The sequence below is a fragment of the Tachysurus vachellii genome, chromosome 2 (genome assembly GCF_030014155.1).
Source record: "Tachysurus vachellii isolate PV-2020 chromosome 2, HZAU_Pvac_v1, whole genome shotgun sequence".
Lineage (NCBI taxonomy): Eukaryota > Metazoa > Chordata > Actinopteri > Siluriformes > Bagridae > Tachysurus > Tachysurus vachellii.
In genome coordinates, this window is record NC_083461.1 from 20,799,827 (window position 1) to 20,818,500 (window position 18,674).

General features: G+C 36.9%; 1 protein-coding gene across 4 annotated transcripts in view; it reads left to right on the forward strand.

Moving 5' to 3' along the window:
* Positions 1–2,983: 2,983 nt before the first annotated feature.
* Positions 2,984–18,674, forward strand: part of mpp2b (MAGUK p55 scaffold protein 2b) — a 50,592-nt gene continuing 34,901 nt past the window's right edge. For 2 of the 4 annotated variants that reach the window (XM_060863274.1, XM_060863283.1), the window contains exon 1: positions 16,865–17,131. In XM_060863274.1, coding sequence (XP_060719257.1) covers positions 17,059–17,131 — 73 coding nt within the window. In that variant the 5' untranslated portion in view covers positions 16,865–17,058. Of the gene's footprint in view, positions 3,195–6,004; positions 6,141–13,831; positions 13,893–16,864; positions 17,132–18,674 lie in introns of those variants that run through there. The other 2 variants (XM_060863292.1, XM_060863299.1) reach the window with 2 other exon arrangements.

The following is an 18,674-nucleotide window of genomic DNA, read 5'->3' on the forward strand; positions in this document are numbered from 1 at the left end:
TGAGCGCAGTCAATTGCGCCGATTACATTTGGGAAACCAGACATTGCTGCAAATTGCATTTTAATTTCGGCCTGTTCTCGCATAGTGTAGGGGAACCTGACGTATCGACTACCCATATTAAGTATACCATTCAAAACGACAGATATTATGGCACACAGGGACGGCTGTGATATACCAGACCTATAGGGTGAGATGATAGATTCCAATAGAATTATTTCATATACAAAAAGGTCTTAGAGACAAAGTTGAGGATTACTTATAGTTTTTTTTATATAAATAATTTACCTGTCTGCCAATTCCCACTGGAAACAGCCGGTTGCCAAGAACCCCAGAGTGGTGATGACTTGTATTTGGACTGGGATGGCATGGTTCCGGCGTGTTGCCCTCTCTAATACTGGACCCAATTCAGCACATAGATCTAAGAGCACAGCTCTAGGGAATCTAAATCGGCTTATTAGCCAGTCATCATAATGGGCCAGGATATCATCATGGTCCCTGAAAACTCGTTCTCTCCTTATTCTGCCATTGGCGTAATCCTCCAACAGTGCCTGCAGTGCCATCATGAAGCATTACATACCCGGGTCACCGGAGCATTGATATGTTTCTAGCAATTAGACTGATCGTTAACACCTTGACAAAATCACAGAATTAATTTGTGGGCGAAAGTTTAAGACGAAAATGTTATAGTGAACACATGCTTCTTCATGACGGTTTTGAAATGAACACCGTAATAGTTAGGACCGATGATGAGTAGCGATTGTGCTTCATGACTGTATTTGCAGACTTTGACATTTTATGATATATGTACATTAAGGAAAATATTTCGTTTTTACATAAAAGGGTATTTCATGCTATTCTGTATCACATGTAGTCGCGCCGTCTCCTCCTGCGCTCCCGTTGTGGACAATGAGACTGTAAGGCAGCGCTGATTATTCATTCATTCATTCATTCATTCATTCATTCATTCATTCATCTTCTACCGCTTATCCGAACTACTCGGGTCACGGGGAGCCTGTGTCTATCCTCAGGCGTCATTGGGCATCAAGGCAGGATACACCCTGGACGGAGTAGCGCTGATTATTATTATTATCATTTTATTTTTAATACATTTTGAATTACGTTTGTATTTTACTAGATGTATATAGCCTAAAACAATCGGCACAAATAACACTGTTGGATTTAATCTTCATGATAATGTGGATATAACGTAAGAAATGGGGTGAAAATTAAATGTCATTAATTCTTATAATCGTTCTTCTCACATGTATTTTCTACAATCTAACTTCAGTTCACGACCTCACCATCTGTGTCGCCAATTCCCTTTGTCTCCAGAATGTGCGTACGCACGTCTCAAAGTTTGCTTAAAGGTGCGCACATTTTCCCGTCAAGTTGTTTTTTTATAGATCACAACCTTTGCGCGAAAACTGGCGTACGCACGTTTCCAGCCCCGTTTTGTGCGTAGGCACGCTTTATAAATGAGACCCCTGGTCTGTTAAGACCTAGTTTCCAACAGATCTAGCAACTAAATAAGACATAGTCTATACCAAAAAAACAAATAAACTTGTAAACAAATCTTTCTGATGTTTAATATTTAATTGTAATTTACTTTCAGTCACAAATAACTGAAGTGGTAATTGTTTGTTTAACGCTCGGCTAGACTTATATGAATAATAAAACAACAGTTAGCTTATGAGCTATACTCAGAGTTAGTTATCTGTATACACAAATGTAGCATAAAAAAAAAATTGTTGCCTGGGTAGCTATTTGACATTGGCCCAGTGACTATGTTGGGTACTTCTTTTGGCAAAGGAAAACATTTCCTAATTGTGCCCATGCTGGTAGAGTTAAAGGTGGCTTAAAATCTGTTGGTCAAACATTGATACTGTGAAAAAATTGTTTCATTGTCGTCAGTGATCATTAGATCAGTGTCAGCATGTGTTTTTAAACAGCCGATAATTTGTCAGCCTTGGTGACCAAACAGGCTATAGTATGTTGGGCAAGTGTTGGCACCCACTCCTAATGGATGGTGTGGGCTAACACTAGGCCAACATTAGTTTGCTACCTGGCTAATGAATAATGTTTAAATTCTGTAAATAACAAAGTTGTTGAAGTGCACATGTGTGATAAATGGCCAGATATATAAAACCGTTGGTTCTTTTTGAACCCTATGAGCTACAATAACAGTGGCTTAGTTAAATTTTCCAAGGAAAATATGTGATCAATGATATGTTCAGATTTTCTGTAGAAAGGAAATTTTATTTAATGTCTATTTATATTTAGAGTCTGCAATGTCAGGGTTTTATAACATTTTAATCAATGGTTTTGACATAAAGATTTATTTCTATGTAGTTTCTCAGTAACCTGACAAGGCTGGTGAGAGAACTTGTGATAGTGATAACAGGAACTAACTTCAACACTGATAAATTGCTGTGATATGAAGAATAAAACACTATAGAACAAGCTGTTAAAGGAAAATTCATGAGTTCAAGCTGGTATCACAACCATTCATCACACCATTCCAACCTTCCTGAAAGCAAGCTCCATGTGTTTTTGCTTACTCATGGTATTCAAATGTCCCATGTCTCTGATATTGACACAACTGTGGTTTATTGCTGATGGGACTGATACACATAACATATACATAAGAATATAAACAGGATAAGCAAATATATTTTGAAACTGTAATACATTTTAGGTGCTTAAGTATGCCTAAGGTAAACATGATTTGTTTTTTTATCTTAAAAGAAAAAAAATATAGAGAGAGATTAACATTAGCCTCTTTTGTAGCATTTCTCATATAACAAAAATGCATGAATTCAACAAACGCTTTAATTAAACGCTGTACTCTACAACCTGCGGGTTATTATGCGCAGTGTTACTTAAAACGGCAATGCGCATGAGAGTGACTCTGAAAGCTGCAGAAGACGGGCAGGTGGGCAGGTGGGCCCAACTCTTCAGTGCGTGTCCGCTTTAAGAGCTCAGCAGCGCGCTGACCAAATGGATCACTCTAGATTCAGTGGGGGCTGATTGGACTATCGTTCTTCTTCAATATATTTTCCTGTTTGTTTTCTATTAACGTCGTGTCTTAGTGTATTTACAGTTCTATATTAGGGCTTAGGAAGGTGGTTGTGTTGGAAAGCAGTCACCAATCTGGCAGCTACGTAATCTAACACTGGAGGACAGCAGCAATACGGGTAGGTCTTAATAAACGCTATGGGGAGGCTTTATTATGGTAAAATACATCTTTTATTACATCTATATTCATGCCAACGGTGATAATACGTAAGCGATCATCCATGCGTACTGCAATAACCACGTTCTCGTTCCAAACTGCTAGAATAAATAGTACTCCGCAATAGGTCATAGGACATACACGGTAGTATGCGGTTAGGGATCGAGCCGTGGTTGTCAGGGGGCGTGGCCTGTTGTCTAGGCGATCACAGATCCCGTTGGTGGTGTGTAGACCACGAGCGTCACTTAGCTAATCAACGTTAATGTTCACAATAACGGTTATATTTATACTAACTATACTATTATACTAATATTAAATTAATACTCAGTTTCTTGTAAGATGTCAGAGGTTTCTGATTTACTGACTCGTGAGGTGAATTAACCATCTGGCTAAAAGAATATTGTGAATATTGAGTGATTCATTCATTTATTCATCTTCTACCGCTTATCCGAACTACCTCGGGTCACGGGGAGCTTGTGCCTATCTCAGGCGTCATTGGGCATCAAGGCAGGATACACCCTGGACGGGGTGCCAACCCATCGCAGGGCACACACACACACACTTATTCACTCACGCAATCACACACTAGGGACAATTTTCCAGAGATGCCAATCAACCTACCATGCATGTCTTTGGCCCGGGGGAGGAAACCGTAATACCCGGAGGAAACCCCCGAGGCACGGGTAGAACATGCAAACTCCACACACACAAGGTGGAGGCGGGAATCGAACCCCAACCCTGGAGGTGTGAGGCGAACGTGCTAACCACTAAGCCACCGTGCCCCCAATATTGAGTGATATTTCAGGTTTTTATTGTTATTGTTATTATTATAGCTTTAATAACAATAAACAGATACATAGCAGCCTTCAGAAATCCAGATGTAGTTTTAGATTGTGAATGACCAAGCCAGAGGTGAGAGTAATGAGGAAAAACTCCATAAGAAATGTATCCTATTTTCTTCTGGGTTACACCAGATAGTGGGATTATTAATCTTAGTGTATACACGTGTAAAAGAGCAAAGTGTAAAGACAAACAGTACTGAGTGTGTTTACAGGATGTTCAGTAGCAGAATATTGTGAATAAGAGTCTTGGGATGCTTAAGAGCAGCTTAGCAACAGATCTACAGTATCCACATGAGATTATCCATTGAAGAAATGTGAGGCTTGGATCTAAACTCTGTGTGTGTGTGTGTGTGTGAGAGAGAGAGAGAGAGAGAGTTCCTATCAGTCGAAACAACAAGGACATTCAAATAAACTTATCCATGTACTGCTGTGTCTGGACATCATCTGTGACCTTCTTCACACTGTTAATGTTCTTGTGATATGAACTGTTGCCCAGCTGATGTTATAGAATGATCCCAGAATGATATACTGTGTCCTTTGAACACCTTCTTTATTAATCATGTAGACTATCAAGAGTTTATAAATAGAGGATTTATTTATTAGTCACATCAAATAGACTGGTTGTTAAAATTAGTCAGGATAAATAGAGCGGTTTTGTTGTTATTTACGCATTGGGGCATTTTTTTAAATTAGATACTTCAAATAGAGTGGCCAAATAGAGCGTTTTTTTAGTAGTCACGTCAAATGGAGCATTTTTTTAGTAGTCACGTCAAATGGTGCATTTTTTTACTAGTCACGTCAAATAGAGCATTTTTTTTTGTCGTCACGTCAAATGGAGCATTTTTTTAGTCGTCACGTCAAATGGTGCATTTTTTTAGTCGTCACGTCAAATGGAGAATTTCTTTAAAAAATATGTCACGCCAAGTAAAACGATTTTTAAAAATTAGCCACGTCAATTAAAGCATTTGTTTAAAATTAGTCGTGTCAAATAGAGGATTTATTTTATTAGTCACATCCAATAGACCATTCTTTTAATTTAAAATTAGTCATGTCAATTGGAGCGTTTTTTTAATTAGTCACATCAAATAAAGTGTTTTTTTTTGTTCACTTCAAATACTGCATTGTTTTATGAGTCACATAAAAAAGTGTTTACTTTTTTAAAATTAATAACATGTACAGTGTTTTTGCTGGTCAAATAGAGCATCTTTTTACTCACATCAATTAGAGCTTTTTTTTTACTAGTCATGTCAATTATTCCCAATACAATATAAAAAAAATCACCTTAAATAAAGCATTTAATTAGTCACATCAAGTAGAGCATGTTTTTTGAATAATAATAATAATAATAATAATAATAATAATAGTAATAACAATAAACTTTTATTTTGTATATCGCCTTTAAAAGTAGCATCTCAAAGTGCTTGACAAAAAGATGATTTTATTATTAATCACGTCAAGTAAAGCATTTCTTTAAATTAGTCCCATCAAGTTAAAGGATTTTCTTTTATTAGTCATGCCATGTAGAGCATTTTTATTAGTCATCTCAAGCAGAAGGTTTTTATTAGTCAGATACAGTGTTTTTTTTTCACATCAGGAAAAGTGTTTTTATTATTCATGTAGACCAGAGAGTTTAGAAGTCACATCAACTAAAAATAAAATTAAGCAAGTAAAGAAAGTGATAAATATAACCATTAAAAGACAAACCACAGTCAGGAAAAACCGTAAGCTGTTTCACAATCTCAAAGCTGCATCAGAAAAGTCCCAGTCACAGTGAACGTCATCCGAGTCCGAGCACGGAGGAGGAATTAAAAGTAGATGATTAGAAGATCTCAAAAGTTTGGAGGTGTCTTGAAGACAGGTGAGGTCAGAGATTTAAAAAAATAAGAAACCCTTGAACTCTATTCTATACTCGACTAGCAGTCGGTGACTGGAAGCCTGGACAGAAGTGATGTCTTCCCTCTTTTTGGTGCTGGTCAGAAGTTAGATGTCGAGCAGTTGTGTTTCAGACCAGTTAAAGAAGCCAGTTCTGTGTAGAAGGAACTGTGTTAATCAACCCGAGACGAAATGTAAGTATGAATCACATTCTTCAGGTTATTAAATGAAATGATATATTTGGCTGCAGATCTTCTGGAGTCTGTATGACTGAATATAAAGACTTGTGTTATTTTATCGTAACAGTTATTTTAATCATGTCACATACGTATTTTTTAATGAATCAGCTCAAGCAGAGCGTTTTATTAGTCACGTGAAGTCGAACATTTTCTTTAGTCCTGTCAGAGGAGAGTGTTTTGGTTAGTCACTTGAAGTAGAATGTTTTATTACTGATGTCAAGCAGAACGTTTGTATTAGTCACGTCATCAGCTTTTTTTAAAATCATGTCACAAGCATTTTGTTAGTCACATTAAGCAGAGTGGTTTTAATAGATGCACATGTTTTTATAAGTCACATAATATAGAAATCTGGTTATTAGTTACATAAGTGTGATATCTGTATAAACTCTACACATAATAAGCCTTATTAAGGATATATGATATTAGAATCTTATTATATAAAATAATACAATATACAGATGAAGAGACTGTAAGTTCATTCATTCAACCCCCCGCCCACTCATTCATAAACATAACCGTACCCGGAACCTCTGGGGTTGTTACCATGGAAACCAGCATGGTCCGAGGGGAAATAAGTAACTGCCTATTTTGGCGTTAACTGCCTATTAAGTGTTTTCTTGATTTGGTTACTTATAAACTTGACTTAGCTTTTGTGTTATCCTGATAGAGATGAAGCAGCATATCAAGCTTCGAAACGGATAAAAATCATGGGAATTAAAAATTCTCTTCTCATCTCTGACCCCAACAGTGGAGGCTAATTGATGCATGAGGGTCGAATTAGCTTGAAGCTGTGCGTGAGTCTGTGTGTGTGTGTGTGTGTGTATTTCCACCTATGAGCTCAACCACACAGCTTTCTGACATTCCACATTAACACCTTCCTCTCATTAATATTCATGAATTAGAAAACGATTATCTTTTGTTAATTATTAAACGGTCATTGTTAACGCCTGCTCACGGAATTGAACAAAGTAGCGACAGGACTTATTGAAAGCAAGACATGTTTTAACCCTCTGCTGTTAAATAATAATGCTGACTTATAATTATTTGATGCCCTTTCTCTAGTTGCCATGGCGAAAAGCGGGAGAAGAAAGTGAATGGGGTAGAAAAGAAGGGGGGCGTGTTATGGTTGTCTTGGATACAGCAGTTTTCCCCTGTGATGTAATGAGGAAGTGGACCTGTGGGAGAGCGGGAGGCTATTCTTAGGACGGCGTTCGGGTGATTGTGGACACGCTGTGTTTAGTGTGTTTCAGGAATACTGATGTTACGTGACTTTAGGGCAATCCAAAGCTTGACGGAACTTAACAGTTACTGAGCAGGTCTGTTTCCTGTGACTTGACTTTTTACATTTGAATCTCTCAAAACAAAATGACTCGCTGAGACTCGCAAATTCTCTTGTGATCTTCAAACTCAAGGTCTGCATCTGATATGTCAGAAATTCACACATTTTAATTTAACTACATGCTGACTCTGACTTTGATTGGTCCAGCAGACTGCAGCTGGAGTAATTATTAGTCTGAATAATAATGAGAAGCTGTTACTTCTGTCCTTATAGGCGAAAAGATGTAATCCTGATGTTTTTGACGTCCTGACATTAAATCAAGCTACGTTAAAAAGTAACTGTTCACTGTCAACCAGAAAAGCAATGTCACTTCCTGTGGTCATGAATGTTCATTCGAAAATCTTTGGACATGATGTCAGCTGGAAAGACCGCAGGAGACCTACAGTAGCCGTCCTTCTTCATACACACAGCAGCACATGTCAACCCTGTACCCTACCCTGAGGTCTACCCTGTAATCACACACGTGTACATAACTACATGCCTCCTCTGCAATCATAAACACATAAACTCCACACACACAGCTGTGTTATGCTGATTTCTGGGCAATGTGCCACAACAGGAAGCCTGATTTCACAGCATACACAAACGGAGAGGATCATTCTCAGAGATAGAGAAACAAAGAGAGAGAGTTTGCTGTCTTGGTTTGATTACGTTATGAAGATTTAAAATCTCAGTGCTTTACAGTTTTATCTCTTCCAGTTAATAAAGAACACAGTCAGAATTTCTAGATCTTATAGCATTTCATTCCGTAGTCATCCTGTGTCAGCATCAATTAAACATAAAAATGTCTGAAATTCAAATTTTTTTTTGCGACTTTGAATCACACTGCTGTAGTTTTCTGACCGTATTCAACATTGGAATTGTAAATGATTGATCGCTGTTGTGCAGATTTGTAGATGTTAATGAATAATCCTGATGCTTAATGGGATACAATCATTGGCTGCCGGGGAGAGAGAGAGAGAGCGAGAGAGAGAGAGAGAGAGAGAGAGAGATTGGGTGATAGACAGTGAATAGGGACAGAGGAAGAGAGAGAGACTGAAATAGAGACTGAAATCTAAGTAAAATACTTAGAAAGAGTGAGTGAGAGATAGAGAGAGAGAGAGAGCATGTGATGTAGTGATAAAGTGAGGTAAACAGAAGTGCTTTGAACACATTATCCACTTTATTCAATTCAAACCTGAACGAATGAATCATATATGAAGCGACTCAGGAATCATTTAGTACAAAAAAAGTTTCTCTGAACGGAAGCAGGATGGAAATGAGATCTTAAAGAATACCATTTTTGTGATTTATTTAAAGCAACAAGAAGTGCTATTAGAGAAAAACAATTAAGTAATAAAATTAATTCATTTTATAGAAAAAAATGAAGAATCAAATTATATTCACACTGTGGTTGTTAATCGATTTATGACTTGCCTTATGGAGATTTAAGCAAAGTCTGTGGTGATACACCGAGGGTAACAGTCTGTTTGGATGAACAGTCAGTGTTTAAAAGCTTCTCTCAGGTCTGTATTTATGGATGTGTGTTCACACTTCAGTCACAAAGCTAGTGTAAGCTGTAATCAAGGTCCTGTGCCTTCAGATCTGTGTGTGTGTGTGCGTGCAGTATGTAGTCATCCACATTCTCTGGGTGTTATTATATATAATTGCCACTATTATATATATTTTTATTGTATATATTTTTCATACAGTGTGTGCTTTTGAGTGTTTAAGGAGCAGTTCATGTCATGTTTATTGTGTTTGAACAGTGTGTTCTTCACCTCAATGTGGTTCTATAGCTAGAAAACTGAAAAGAAAAAAAAACACTCCGGTTGAACAGCACCTGAAGACGTCCTAAGTGAACACTACTGAAATTTGACTGGAAATGGACTCAGGAATCAAACGAAAGAACTGACTTCCGATAGAGACCCTGGGTATGGGATCAGTGTAGTGCTCTAAAATGCAAATTTATTAGTGAAAATGTAGTTGACATCAGCGATTAAGGTGGCGAAGCACATCCCTTAGCAGTGGAGTTATCCCAGAAGGAAGTCCTTGGGACCACCAGCTCTTGTTGCTAAGGACAAACACTAAATTTAAAGGCCAAACATCAAGCTTTTGCTGAGTTATCATCTCAGTTGGGATGGGGACATATTTACCAAGGTGTAGCATCTCCTCTTCTTTTCAAAACAGTTTGAAGATGTCTGGGCATCTAGATGTCTGGTTGTCTATAGGTGAAAGATCTGGACTGAGGGAGGCCAATTCAGCACCTGGACTCTTCTATGATGAAGCCATGCTGTTGTGATAGCTGCAGTATGTAGTTTTGCATTGTCCTGCTGAAATACACAAGGCCTTCCCAGAAATCGATGTCATCTGGAGGGGACCATATGTTGCTCTAAAATCTATATATACCTTTCAGCATTCATAGTGCCTTCCAAAACATGCAAGCTGACCCAGACCATATGCACACATTAACCCCATACCATCAGAGATGCTGTCTTTAGAACTGAACGCTGATAACACGCCTCCTCTTTAGCTCGGAGGACACTGCGTCCATGATTTCCAACAAGAATGTTAAATTTGGACCATAGAACTTGATGGACACCTTTTTGAACTCTCCACCCAATTACACAAAGCTCCGCCTCCAGAATCAACATGAATCTAGTAAGAATACTCAAGATTGGTCACTAAAACATCAGGCTGCATATTTATTAAGGCATTGCCTTACTTTATTTTTTAACTTTAGATACTTTAAGCAGTGTAATGTTTGTTGTACCCCATTATCACATACCATTACATTACACTTAGCTTCTATTATGCTAATATCGATTAAAATAAAGAACAAATACTCAGTGTAGTGCTTTTACATAACTAAAAAGATTAATAGAATGGGGCATAGAAGCCTTTATTATCACCACATATACATTACAGCACAGTGGAATTCTTTTCTTCACATACCCCAACTGAGAAGGTTAGGCTCAGAGTGCAGGGGCAGCTCTGGAGCAGGGAGGGTTGAGGGCCTTGCCCAAGGGCCCAGCAGTGGGAGCTTGGCTGTGCTGGGGCTTGAACCCGGATCCTTTGATCAACAACCCAGAGCCTTAACCAGTTGAGCCACCAGTGCCTTTTCAGGGTCCAAGCACCCAGGCTCAGTGAGCCACACATTCTCAGACACATTCTAATTGTTGGATAAACAACCACAGGAAAACCATGGACAAAGTGAAAGACAGACCATAGACAGTCATGAATTTTTTTTAGTTTATGACAAAAGATCTAGATCAAATAGACAGAAGGGTGCAATTACTTCTGCAGCTGCCACAAAACCCTTTGAGTTGACTGTTGCTACTTTCACATTTAGACAGGTTGTAGTTAGATAAAGACATTTTAGTATATTATTGTAATTTTTAACCAGCAGTGTTTACAATAACAGCATATAGGTAACATGTTATTAGTCTCATGAAACTTTATGCATAGCCTCATGCCTGAAGATGCCTAAGTAGTCGTGAATTCTTCTTGATTACACTCGAATTCTTCTTGATCCATGGAATACAGGGATGCCTAGATTTTACATTTGGACATCCTTCCAAGTTAGGCTTAATTTGACCCAATCTAATGTCACTAGCACTTTTTACTAATACAATTATCAAATAATTTATTTAGAGATAACTCTGCATCCGAGTGATTGTTGAAGAATGACTGGAATAATCTCCAACAATCACTCGGATGCAGAGTTATCTCTAAATAAATTATTTGATAATTGTATTAGTAACTATGTTAAAAATATTAGGTGTATTATGCCAAACACTTATTTTCTGTTACAAGCAGAACATGTGGCATTATTACAATCCTACAGCTCTGAGTCTAGCAGCTGGCTTCTCGAGCACTGCATTTTTGGGTCACTTCCTGCAGTCAGGTCGATTCAGAGCTGAATTGCGTTCTCTCAGAACGCTTACAGCACTTCGAATAGGATATTGATTGTGAGCTGCAGCTTTTATGTTTCACTACTTCTGCTCATGCGTGTCCTTTTCATATCTTTATGGTTATTTACGTCACTACCACCAAAAAAGCTTTGGACACTGTACCTGAAAGTAAGAATGACTTCATTTGAACAGAACTCCATAAATCAGTTGCTGCTCAGCTTGTGTTCATTGTTCTTGCATCAGATTACTGTCTCATGCTTTCAGGGATGATATAGTTGAACCCCAGACGCTTTTTAAATCAATTTCCTGAAAGAAATTTCCTACATTGTATTAGCTGCCGTGTTAAATGTGTCAATCATCTGTAACTATGGACTTTGTGTTTTGTGGTTAGCTCCCTCTGGAGAGTGTCTAATTCTTCCCTTACAGTAACATCACTCCAGAGCATTTCACAAATGTGCAAATAGTTATGCATATAAGCATCAAGTGTCTTTGTTGTGCTGAAAAAGTTCGGGTGATTCACATGATTCATCTCAACTATTATATGAGCTATTTAAGGTACATTAGTCCAGATTGGTAGTCAAACTTGATGGACACCTTTTTGAACTCTCCACCCAGTTACACAAAGCTCCGCCTCCAGAATCTACAGAATCTAGTAAGAATACTCAAGTTTAGTCACTAAAACATCAGGCTGCATATTTATTAAAGGTGCCCTTCCACACAAAACCATTTTTACTTGTATTTTTTGATATGTGTTAGGTCCATATGTGTTTGTGTTGTGTCGTGAATTTGAAAACGAACTGTTACCTCCCCGGTCAGTTCTAGCCACTTAAAAGAAATAAGGGTAGAAATCAGGTCAGTTGGAAAAGCTTGTCAGTCTGACATCAGAGTGACTGAGCTCATTACTATTCATGAGCTCTCCCACTTGAGACCGCGCCCACAGAATTCGTGTAGCTCAGTGAGTTTCCTATACAGCAAGGATGGCTGAACGTCAACGGACTTGTGAAGAAGCCATTCTGCCGCAATTCAAGGTGATTGTAAACAAATTTCCTCTAGCCAAGGCTACTTATTGCGCTGGGTAAATGAACAGTCATGCTCTCATATCCTAGCGGTTAGCCAATCGGAGCCAAGCAGCATGGCTCATTTGAATATTCATGAGAACTGGTGCAAATCGAGCTGAGTCTTCCTGCAGGCTTTCTATACCACACTAGAATGGCTTGAAACAAGGTAACCAAGGCATTTTTTCCACAAAAAAATCTTATAGAGTCCATGGTAAACTTCAGACATTACCACAAATGTAATGAAATACGTGTGGCAGGGCACCTTTAAGGCATTGCCTTACTTTATTTTTTAACTTTAGATACTTTAAGCAGTGTAATGTTTGTTGTACCCCATTATCACATACCATTACATTACACTTAGCTTCTGTTATGCTAATATTGATTAAAATAAAGAACAAATACTCAGTGTAGTGCTTTTACATAACTAAAAAGATTAACGGTGGCTATAGGGATAGTTAATAGTTAATATCAGAATTTCTGAGAGAGCTTTTAGAAACCTAGCTAGAAGATAAGCATTAGGAAAGCGCCACATGTACTTTTGTCACAAATGTTTTACATTTTACTTATCAACACCATTTAGTTGCTGCGGAGTGACCAGTCATAAAACTTCCGTGTCTCCCATGTGCAAGAGTCCTACATTTTTTAGTTTTGCTAATTCAGCCATTCAACTTCTTGATGTTTGCTCAGATGCTAAATGAACACAAACGATAACGAAATGCACAATTTGTAAAATGGAGTCAACAGAAAAAAATTATTTAATTTGTAAAAATATTTTAATCATTTATATTATTCTACCTTTTTTTATTTAGTTTTTTATTTTTCACAGTATTAGGAAGGTATTAGCTTTACAACAAATAATAGTGAGATGGAGATGGAACTAAATGAAGAAGTTTGTAAATGGAAAATTACAAAAGAAATGTGCAAAAATTAATTTTATTCTTTTATAATTATTAATTCTTATTATAGAGTTTGGGTAAAGAAAAATGATTCAATATCCAGTAGATCTATAAACATTATTGTTCAGGTTGTTCACCATTAAACCCAACAAACAATATAAAAAGATAAAGAATTAATTTTTTTTTATTGAATTCATTTAAACTGACAAAAAAGGCAGCTAAATTATCTGCTTATATTTTAATAGTTTGTTTGTGATTTTTGTAAATTCATGTTGATCTGCCGCTTGTATCATTCACCTCAGTACCTTTTCACATTATTCCAAAAAAATGCAAAGTCTATAAGCATTTTGTCAGACATTTTTTTTCTTCTTTTTCATCTTAATCATCATCTTCTTCTTCTTCTTCTTCTTCTTCTTCTTCTCTCTCTCTCTTCCACTGTCTGTCGCTCTCCATATCATAGAAAGCCCAGAGAAGTCCCAAGATACCAGCCATGCCTGTTGCATCATCCAGCTCTGACTCAGGTGAGCCTTCTGTTTTTTCTTCTCTTTCACTCTCTAATAAATCCCTGGACACACCTACCTCAGAGTTTTCTGTCCAACACACTGCAATAACTGGTTTACAAATCAATCAGAACAACACAAACAAGGCAAGAACTGAAAGATTGGCATCAGATTCACTAATGGTGTCGAAGAGAAGAATCATAATTATTATTAATATTTCCAGCATTGTATTGTATCATATTGTAGCATAAATGCATTTTTTACATCCTGTAGTGTCTAATTTTGCTGAACAAAGCTTAATATAGCTTCAAAAACAGCTAATCTTTATAGTTAGAATTAGTTTCTGAGGTAATTCTTAGTTTTGATTGAAGAAATTTGGACTAGTCGATTAACACATTAACTAGTGGTGGAAAAAACACTGAGGCAAACAGTAAAGGAAGCAGAGAAATGAACTTTAATTCATATTCTAAAAATATCACACATTAGATTTTATCATACAGAATCATGGGCTGTACTCAGTTATCATCATTCATATACCTGCTTTTATATACATAAACCCTTTTACAGTTGTATCCTTCAACTTGTGATAGATTTTCCAGTCGCCTCAAGATCAAAGGTTTTCAGTTCAGGATTAGCTTCTGCCCATGTGTTTAAGCTACAGACTGAAACCGGGGCAAGATTAGCAGTCATTAGCTTGTTTATATCAGAGCTATACTCAGGCGTGCGATGTCATAGCGTTTGATGAAGATTCTTTTCCTCAGATTTCCATCGCAGTTTCCTTTGGGGTAAGTGGAGAGAGAGAACTATCACTCCTCCCTTTCCTCTGCTTCCTCTAAGAAGTTTTCTGTCCACCACACTGCAATAACTGGTTTACAAATCAATCAGAACAACACAAAAAAGGCAAGAACTGAATGATTGGCATTAGATTCACTAATGGTGTCAAAGAGAAGAATCATCATTATTATTAATGTTTCTATTAGCTGCATTGTAGCATAAATGCATTATGTTTACATCCAGTAGTGTCTAATTTTGCTGAACAAAACTTACAATAGCTTCACAGCAGCTAATATTTATAGTTAGAATCAGTTTCTGAGGTAATTCTTAGTTTTGATTGAAGAAATTTGGACTAGTCGATTAACACATTAACTAGTGGTGGAAAAAACACTGAGGCAAACAGTAAAGGAAGCAGAGAAATGTTCTTTAATTCATATTCAAAAATATCAAACATTAGATTTTATCATAGAGTATCATGGGCTATACTCAGATATCATCATCCATGCGCCTGCTTATGTAAAATAAACCCTTTTACATTTGTATCCTTCAACTTGTGCCAAATTTTCTAGTCGCCTCAAGATCAAAGTTTTTCAGTTCAGGATTAGCTTCTGCCCATGTGTTTAAGCTACAGACTGGAACCGGGGCAAGATTAGCAGTCAGCGTCAGTTTGACACGTCAGCCTGGTCTTTTTCTCTTGTTTACATCGGTGCTGGACTCAGGCGTGCAATGTCATAGCGTTTGATGAAGATTTTTTTCCTCAGATTTCCATCGCAGTTTCCTTTGGGGCAAGTGGAGAGAGAAAACTATCACTCCTCCCTTTCCTCTGCTTTCTCTAAGAAGTCATTACACAGCTTTCACTCTCAAAACGAGTCGACTCTATGATTTGGATTCATTTAGGTGAATCTTAAGATTTAAGTCTTGAGTTTTTTTACTTCTTCTACCAATATAGAATCGCAATGCTGTTACTCTGACAGTGTCATTTAATCCAAATGTTTCCATGGAAACCTCTTTCAACATCTGCACTGTTCATTAGCATGAACTGATTCATCTTAAGAGAGTGCTTTAACCTGGTCAGGGTCGCAGTGCTATTTGATTTTGCATGCGTTATTTCAGTCACATCAAACATTTGCTACTTCATTGAAGTTTCTGATTAGATCTAATGCTACTGGTAAAAAAAAAACAAAAACAGTGTCCTGAAATGAGTTATCTATCTTAATTCAGTTTGGGACGTCTATATATGTGAATTTTGGAGAATAATTAAAACACACACACACACACATAAATATATATATATATACATAAGTAACACATAAGTGTTTTTGCTGGATGTTGCAGGGCTCCAGATGTCAGCAGCTCTGAGTGTTGAATTTCTCCACACCATGTTCTTCTATGACATTAATAATTGTTGAGAAGGCTGTTTGTTTTTCTTCAACATTAATAATGATATTTAGCTGACATTTTTTTACCTGTCTCTAACAGCTGTTTTGTTTCACAGTCTTTAAGAACTTAAATTTTTATGCCACGCCCACGTTTGGATAAATGACATTGGCCAAAAATAAAAACTACAGAAAAAATCCTGATTAAAGGAAAATGTATCTGATACACCTCACATAGGTTTCCTAGTATTTTCAATGTATTTCTAGACATATTTACTCATTTCAAGCTTACAAGAATATAAGTTCTTCAAGTTTGAAATAAGTGCAAATACAGAAATAGTCTTATATTTATTTCAAAAAAGTCTAATAAAAATACGAAATAGTTACCTGTATTTAAGATATGTTTACTTTGTAAGACCATTGTAAGTGTCTAGTTCGTACAATGATTTGTTTATAAAAGTGGTGATTTCTTTGGAGATGTTTTAAAAAGAACTTTAGAGAAGTCCTAAATCTAGCTCAGGATCTCTTCAGATCTCTTCAGTCATAACTGACATTCATCAAAACCAAAGCTAAATATGCATTATTCATGTTTAAACCTGAGATAAATCATGTCCAGTTTAGAACAAAACAGCAGTGAATTGTTTGGGATTCGACTCCTGATCTTACTCATTGAAAAGATCTGGAACTCCCGATAGGAACATCAGATGGGCCTTGAGTTAAATTAAGCTTCTGAGCTAAAAAATAAAAAATAAAAGGAAGCCATGAGATAGTAGAGAGAGCTGATCGAGCGAGATGGGGAGCCTCGTTTTCTTCCAAACCCTCCCAGCTATTGTCAAGAAGGATTGAGCTCAGAAGCAGGTGAAGAGAACTAATGAGGAGAGGAAGACTGAGACGCTGAGAGAGAAGGGAATTCAGGAAGGGAAGGGAAGGGAAGGGCTACCGGCAAGCGTCGCTGACGTCAGAGAGGTGAAAAAGCGAGGGAAAGGGAGGAGGAGAGCAAGCGCCAGGCAGAGAAGGAGAGCGCGACGGAGGAAAGCATGGCTGGGAGTCTCTTTAACAGGCTGTCTCTGGAGGAGGCCGGCTCTCTTAACTCTCTTAGGAGGCCAGGAGGTGAGAGGGTGAGAGAGAGTGAGAGAGAGTGAGAGAGAGAGATGCCGATTATGTTGATGTTTACCATAACGCTAATGTCATTTTGAGTATCTATATATCATTATTATGTATTGTATATGATGATAAAGGGTTATAAATGAAAAACAGGAAAAGAAACGAGGGATGAAAAGAAAAACAGTTGACAGGTGAGAGTGAGGTGAGGCCTGCCCACACGTTTTTGTTCTACAGATATTTTAAAAGCATCATTTTTTTTGTTTAGTTTTGTTTCTTTGTGTTGTTCAGCCTTACAACCACTGTTACAAGTGTTCTGTGTCCATAAAGTCATACAATTTTCATCGTAGACCTTTAAACACTGCACAATAATGTGTAGGCTATATAACTTAAAACAGTTTACAGTTTAACCTCACTTTTTAGCATTCTACTGCTGCTTAACGAACTGCGAACGAGGATCTTGAATAACTAACTGATTTTTCTCTAAATATAAATATATCAAAGATAAATTTTAATTATTTTTATAGATTTCTTTATTAAGGAGTGTTATATTTTTATGCATTTCTAATTACACTTAATGTCATATAATGACAAACTTTTGTTTGGGCAATTTTATGCTTTTTTTGTTTGTTTATTTTTGGTTTTTGTTTTTTAATGCATTTCACCTCCTTTACCTTTCAACACATGGCTTTGTTGAATTTTGGTTTTGTTGGATTGCAGGCCATTTGGCTGGTCCCACAATTTTGGTGCCATGTAGAGATTAAGGCTCAATTAATCTTTATTTTATTTTAATTTTTTTAATAATTTTTCAAACTGATCAGAAGAAAACCTGCATTTATGCACTGCTACTACACTGTATATGCTGTAAATTTCATAGGTCATGTTTGAAGCTATTTATCTGAAAATGTACCTGTGTTTAAAAAATATCCTTTACCTTGACTTACAGATTTATTCGTGTGATGGAATCACTTTTTGTTAAGTATTCCTCTCATTGACTAAAAAATAACTTTCAAAAGACTATTTTATTTTTTTTATACCCTGATGAGGTCTGAGTGTTAAAAGCTGTCATGGCCTTTCCTTTAACCATTTTATGATGATTTCTTTGCCAAGAGCACTCCTGAAATAAAGTAAATATGCTAGTGAAATTTGAGGTCATGCTAGCTAAAGTTTATTATTGACGGCACAGTTCCTCACACTTGCAAATACTTTTAGCATCTTTTAAAAAAAGCTAGCAGAAGGATGTGTGATCATGGCAAGATCTTAAGAGGCCAAACTGTGGCTGAAGGTATACAGTGCATAAAAGTCTTGTTTTCAAAAGTTTTAAACAAGGTAAATTATAGTTTATAGTTTATAAGTTTTAAACAAGGTAAAACGTTTTCCCACGGTTAAATTGTAAATGTTTTCCCTAGCCTTCCACTGTCCAATAATTCAGAAATTAAAATGCAACAAAGCCCAGAAAACTATTAGTTTTGAGTATATTTTAAAGGCCTATAATGAAGGTCTAGACCAAGGGTACAAATCTGTAATTAAGGTCTAACAAAGATCTACAGTC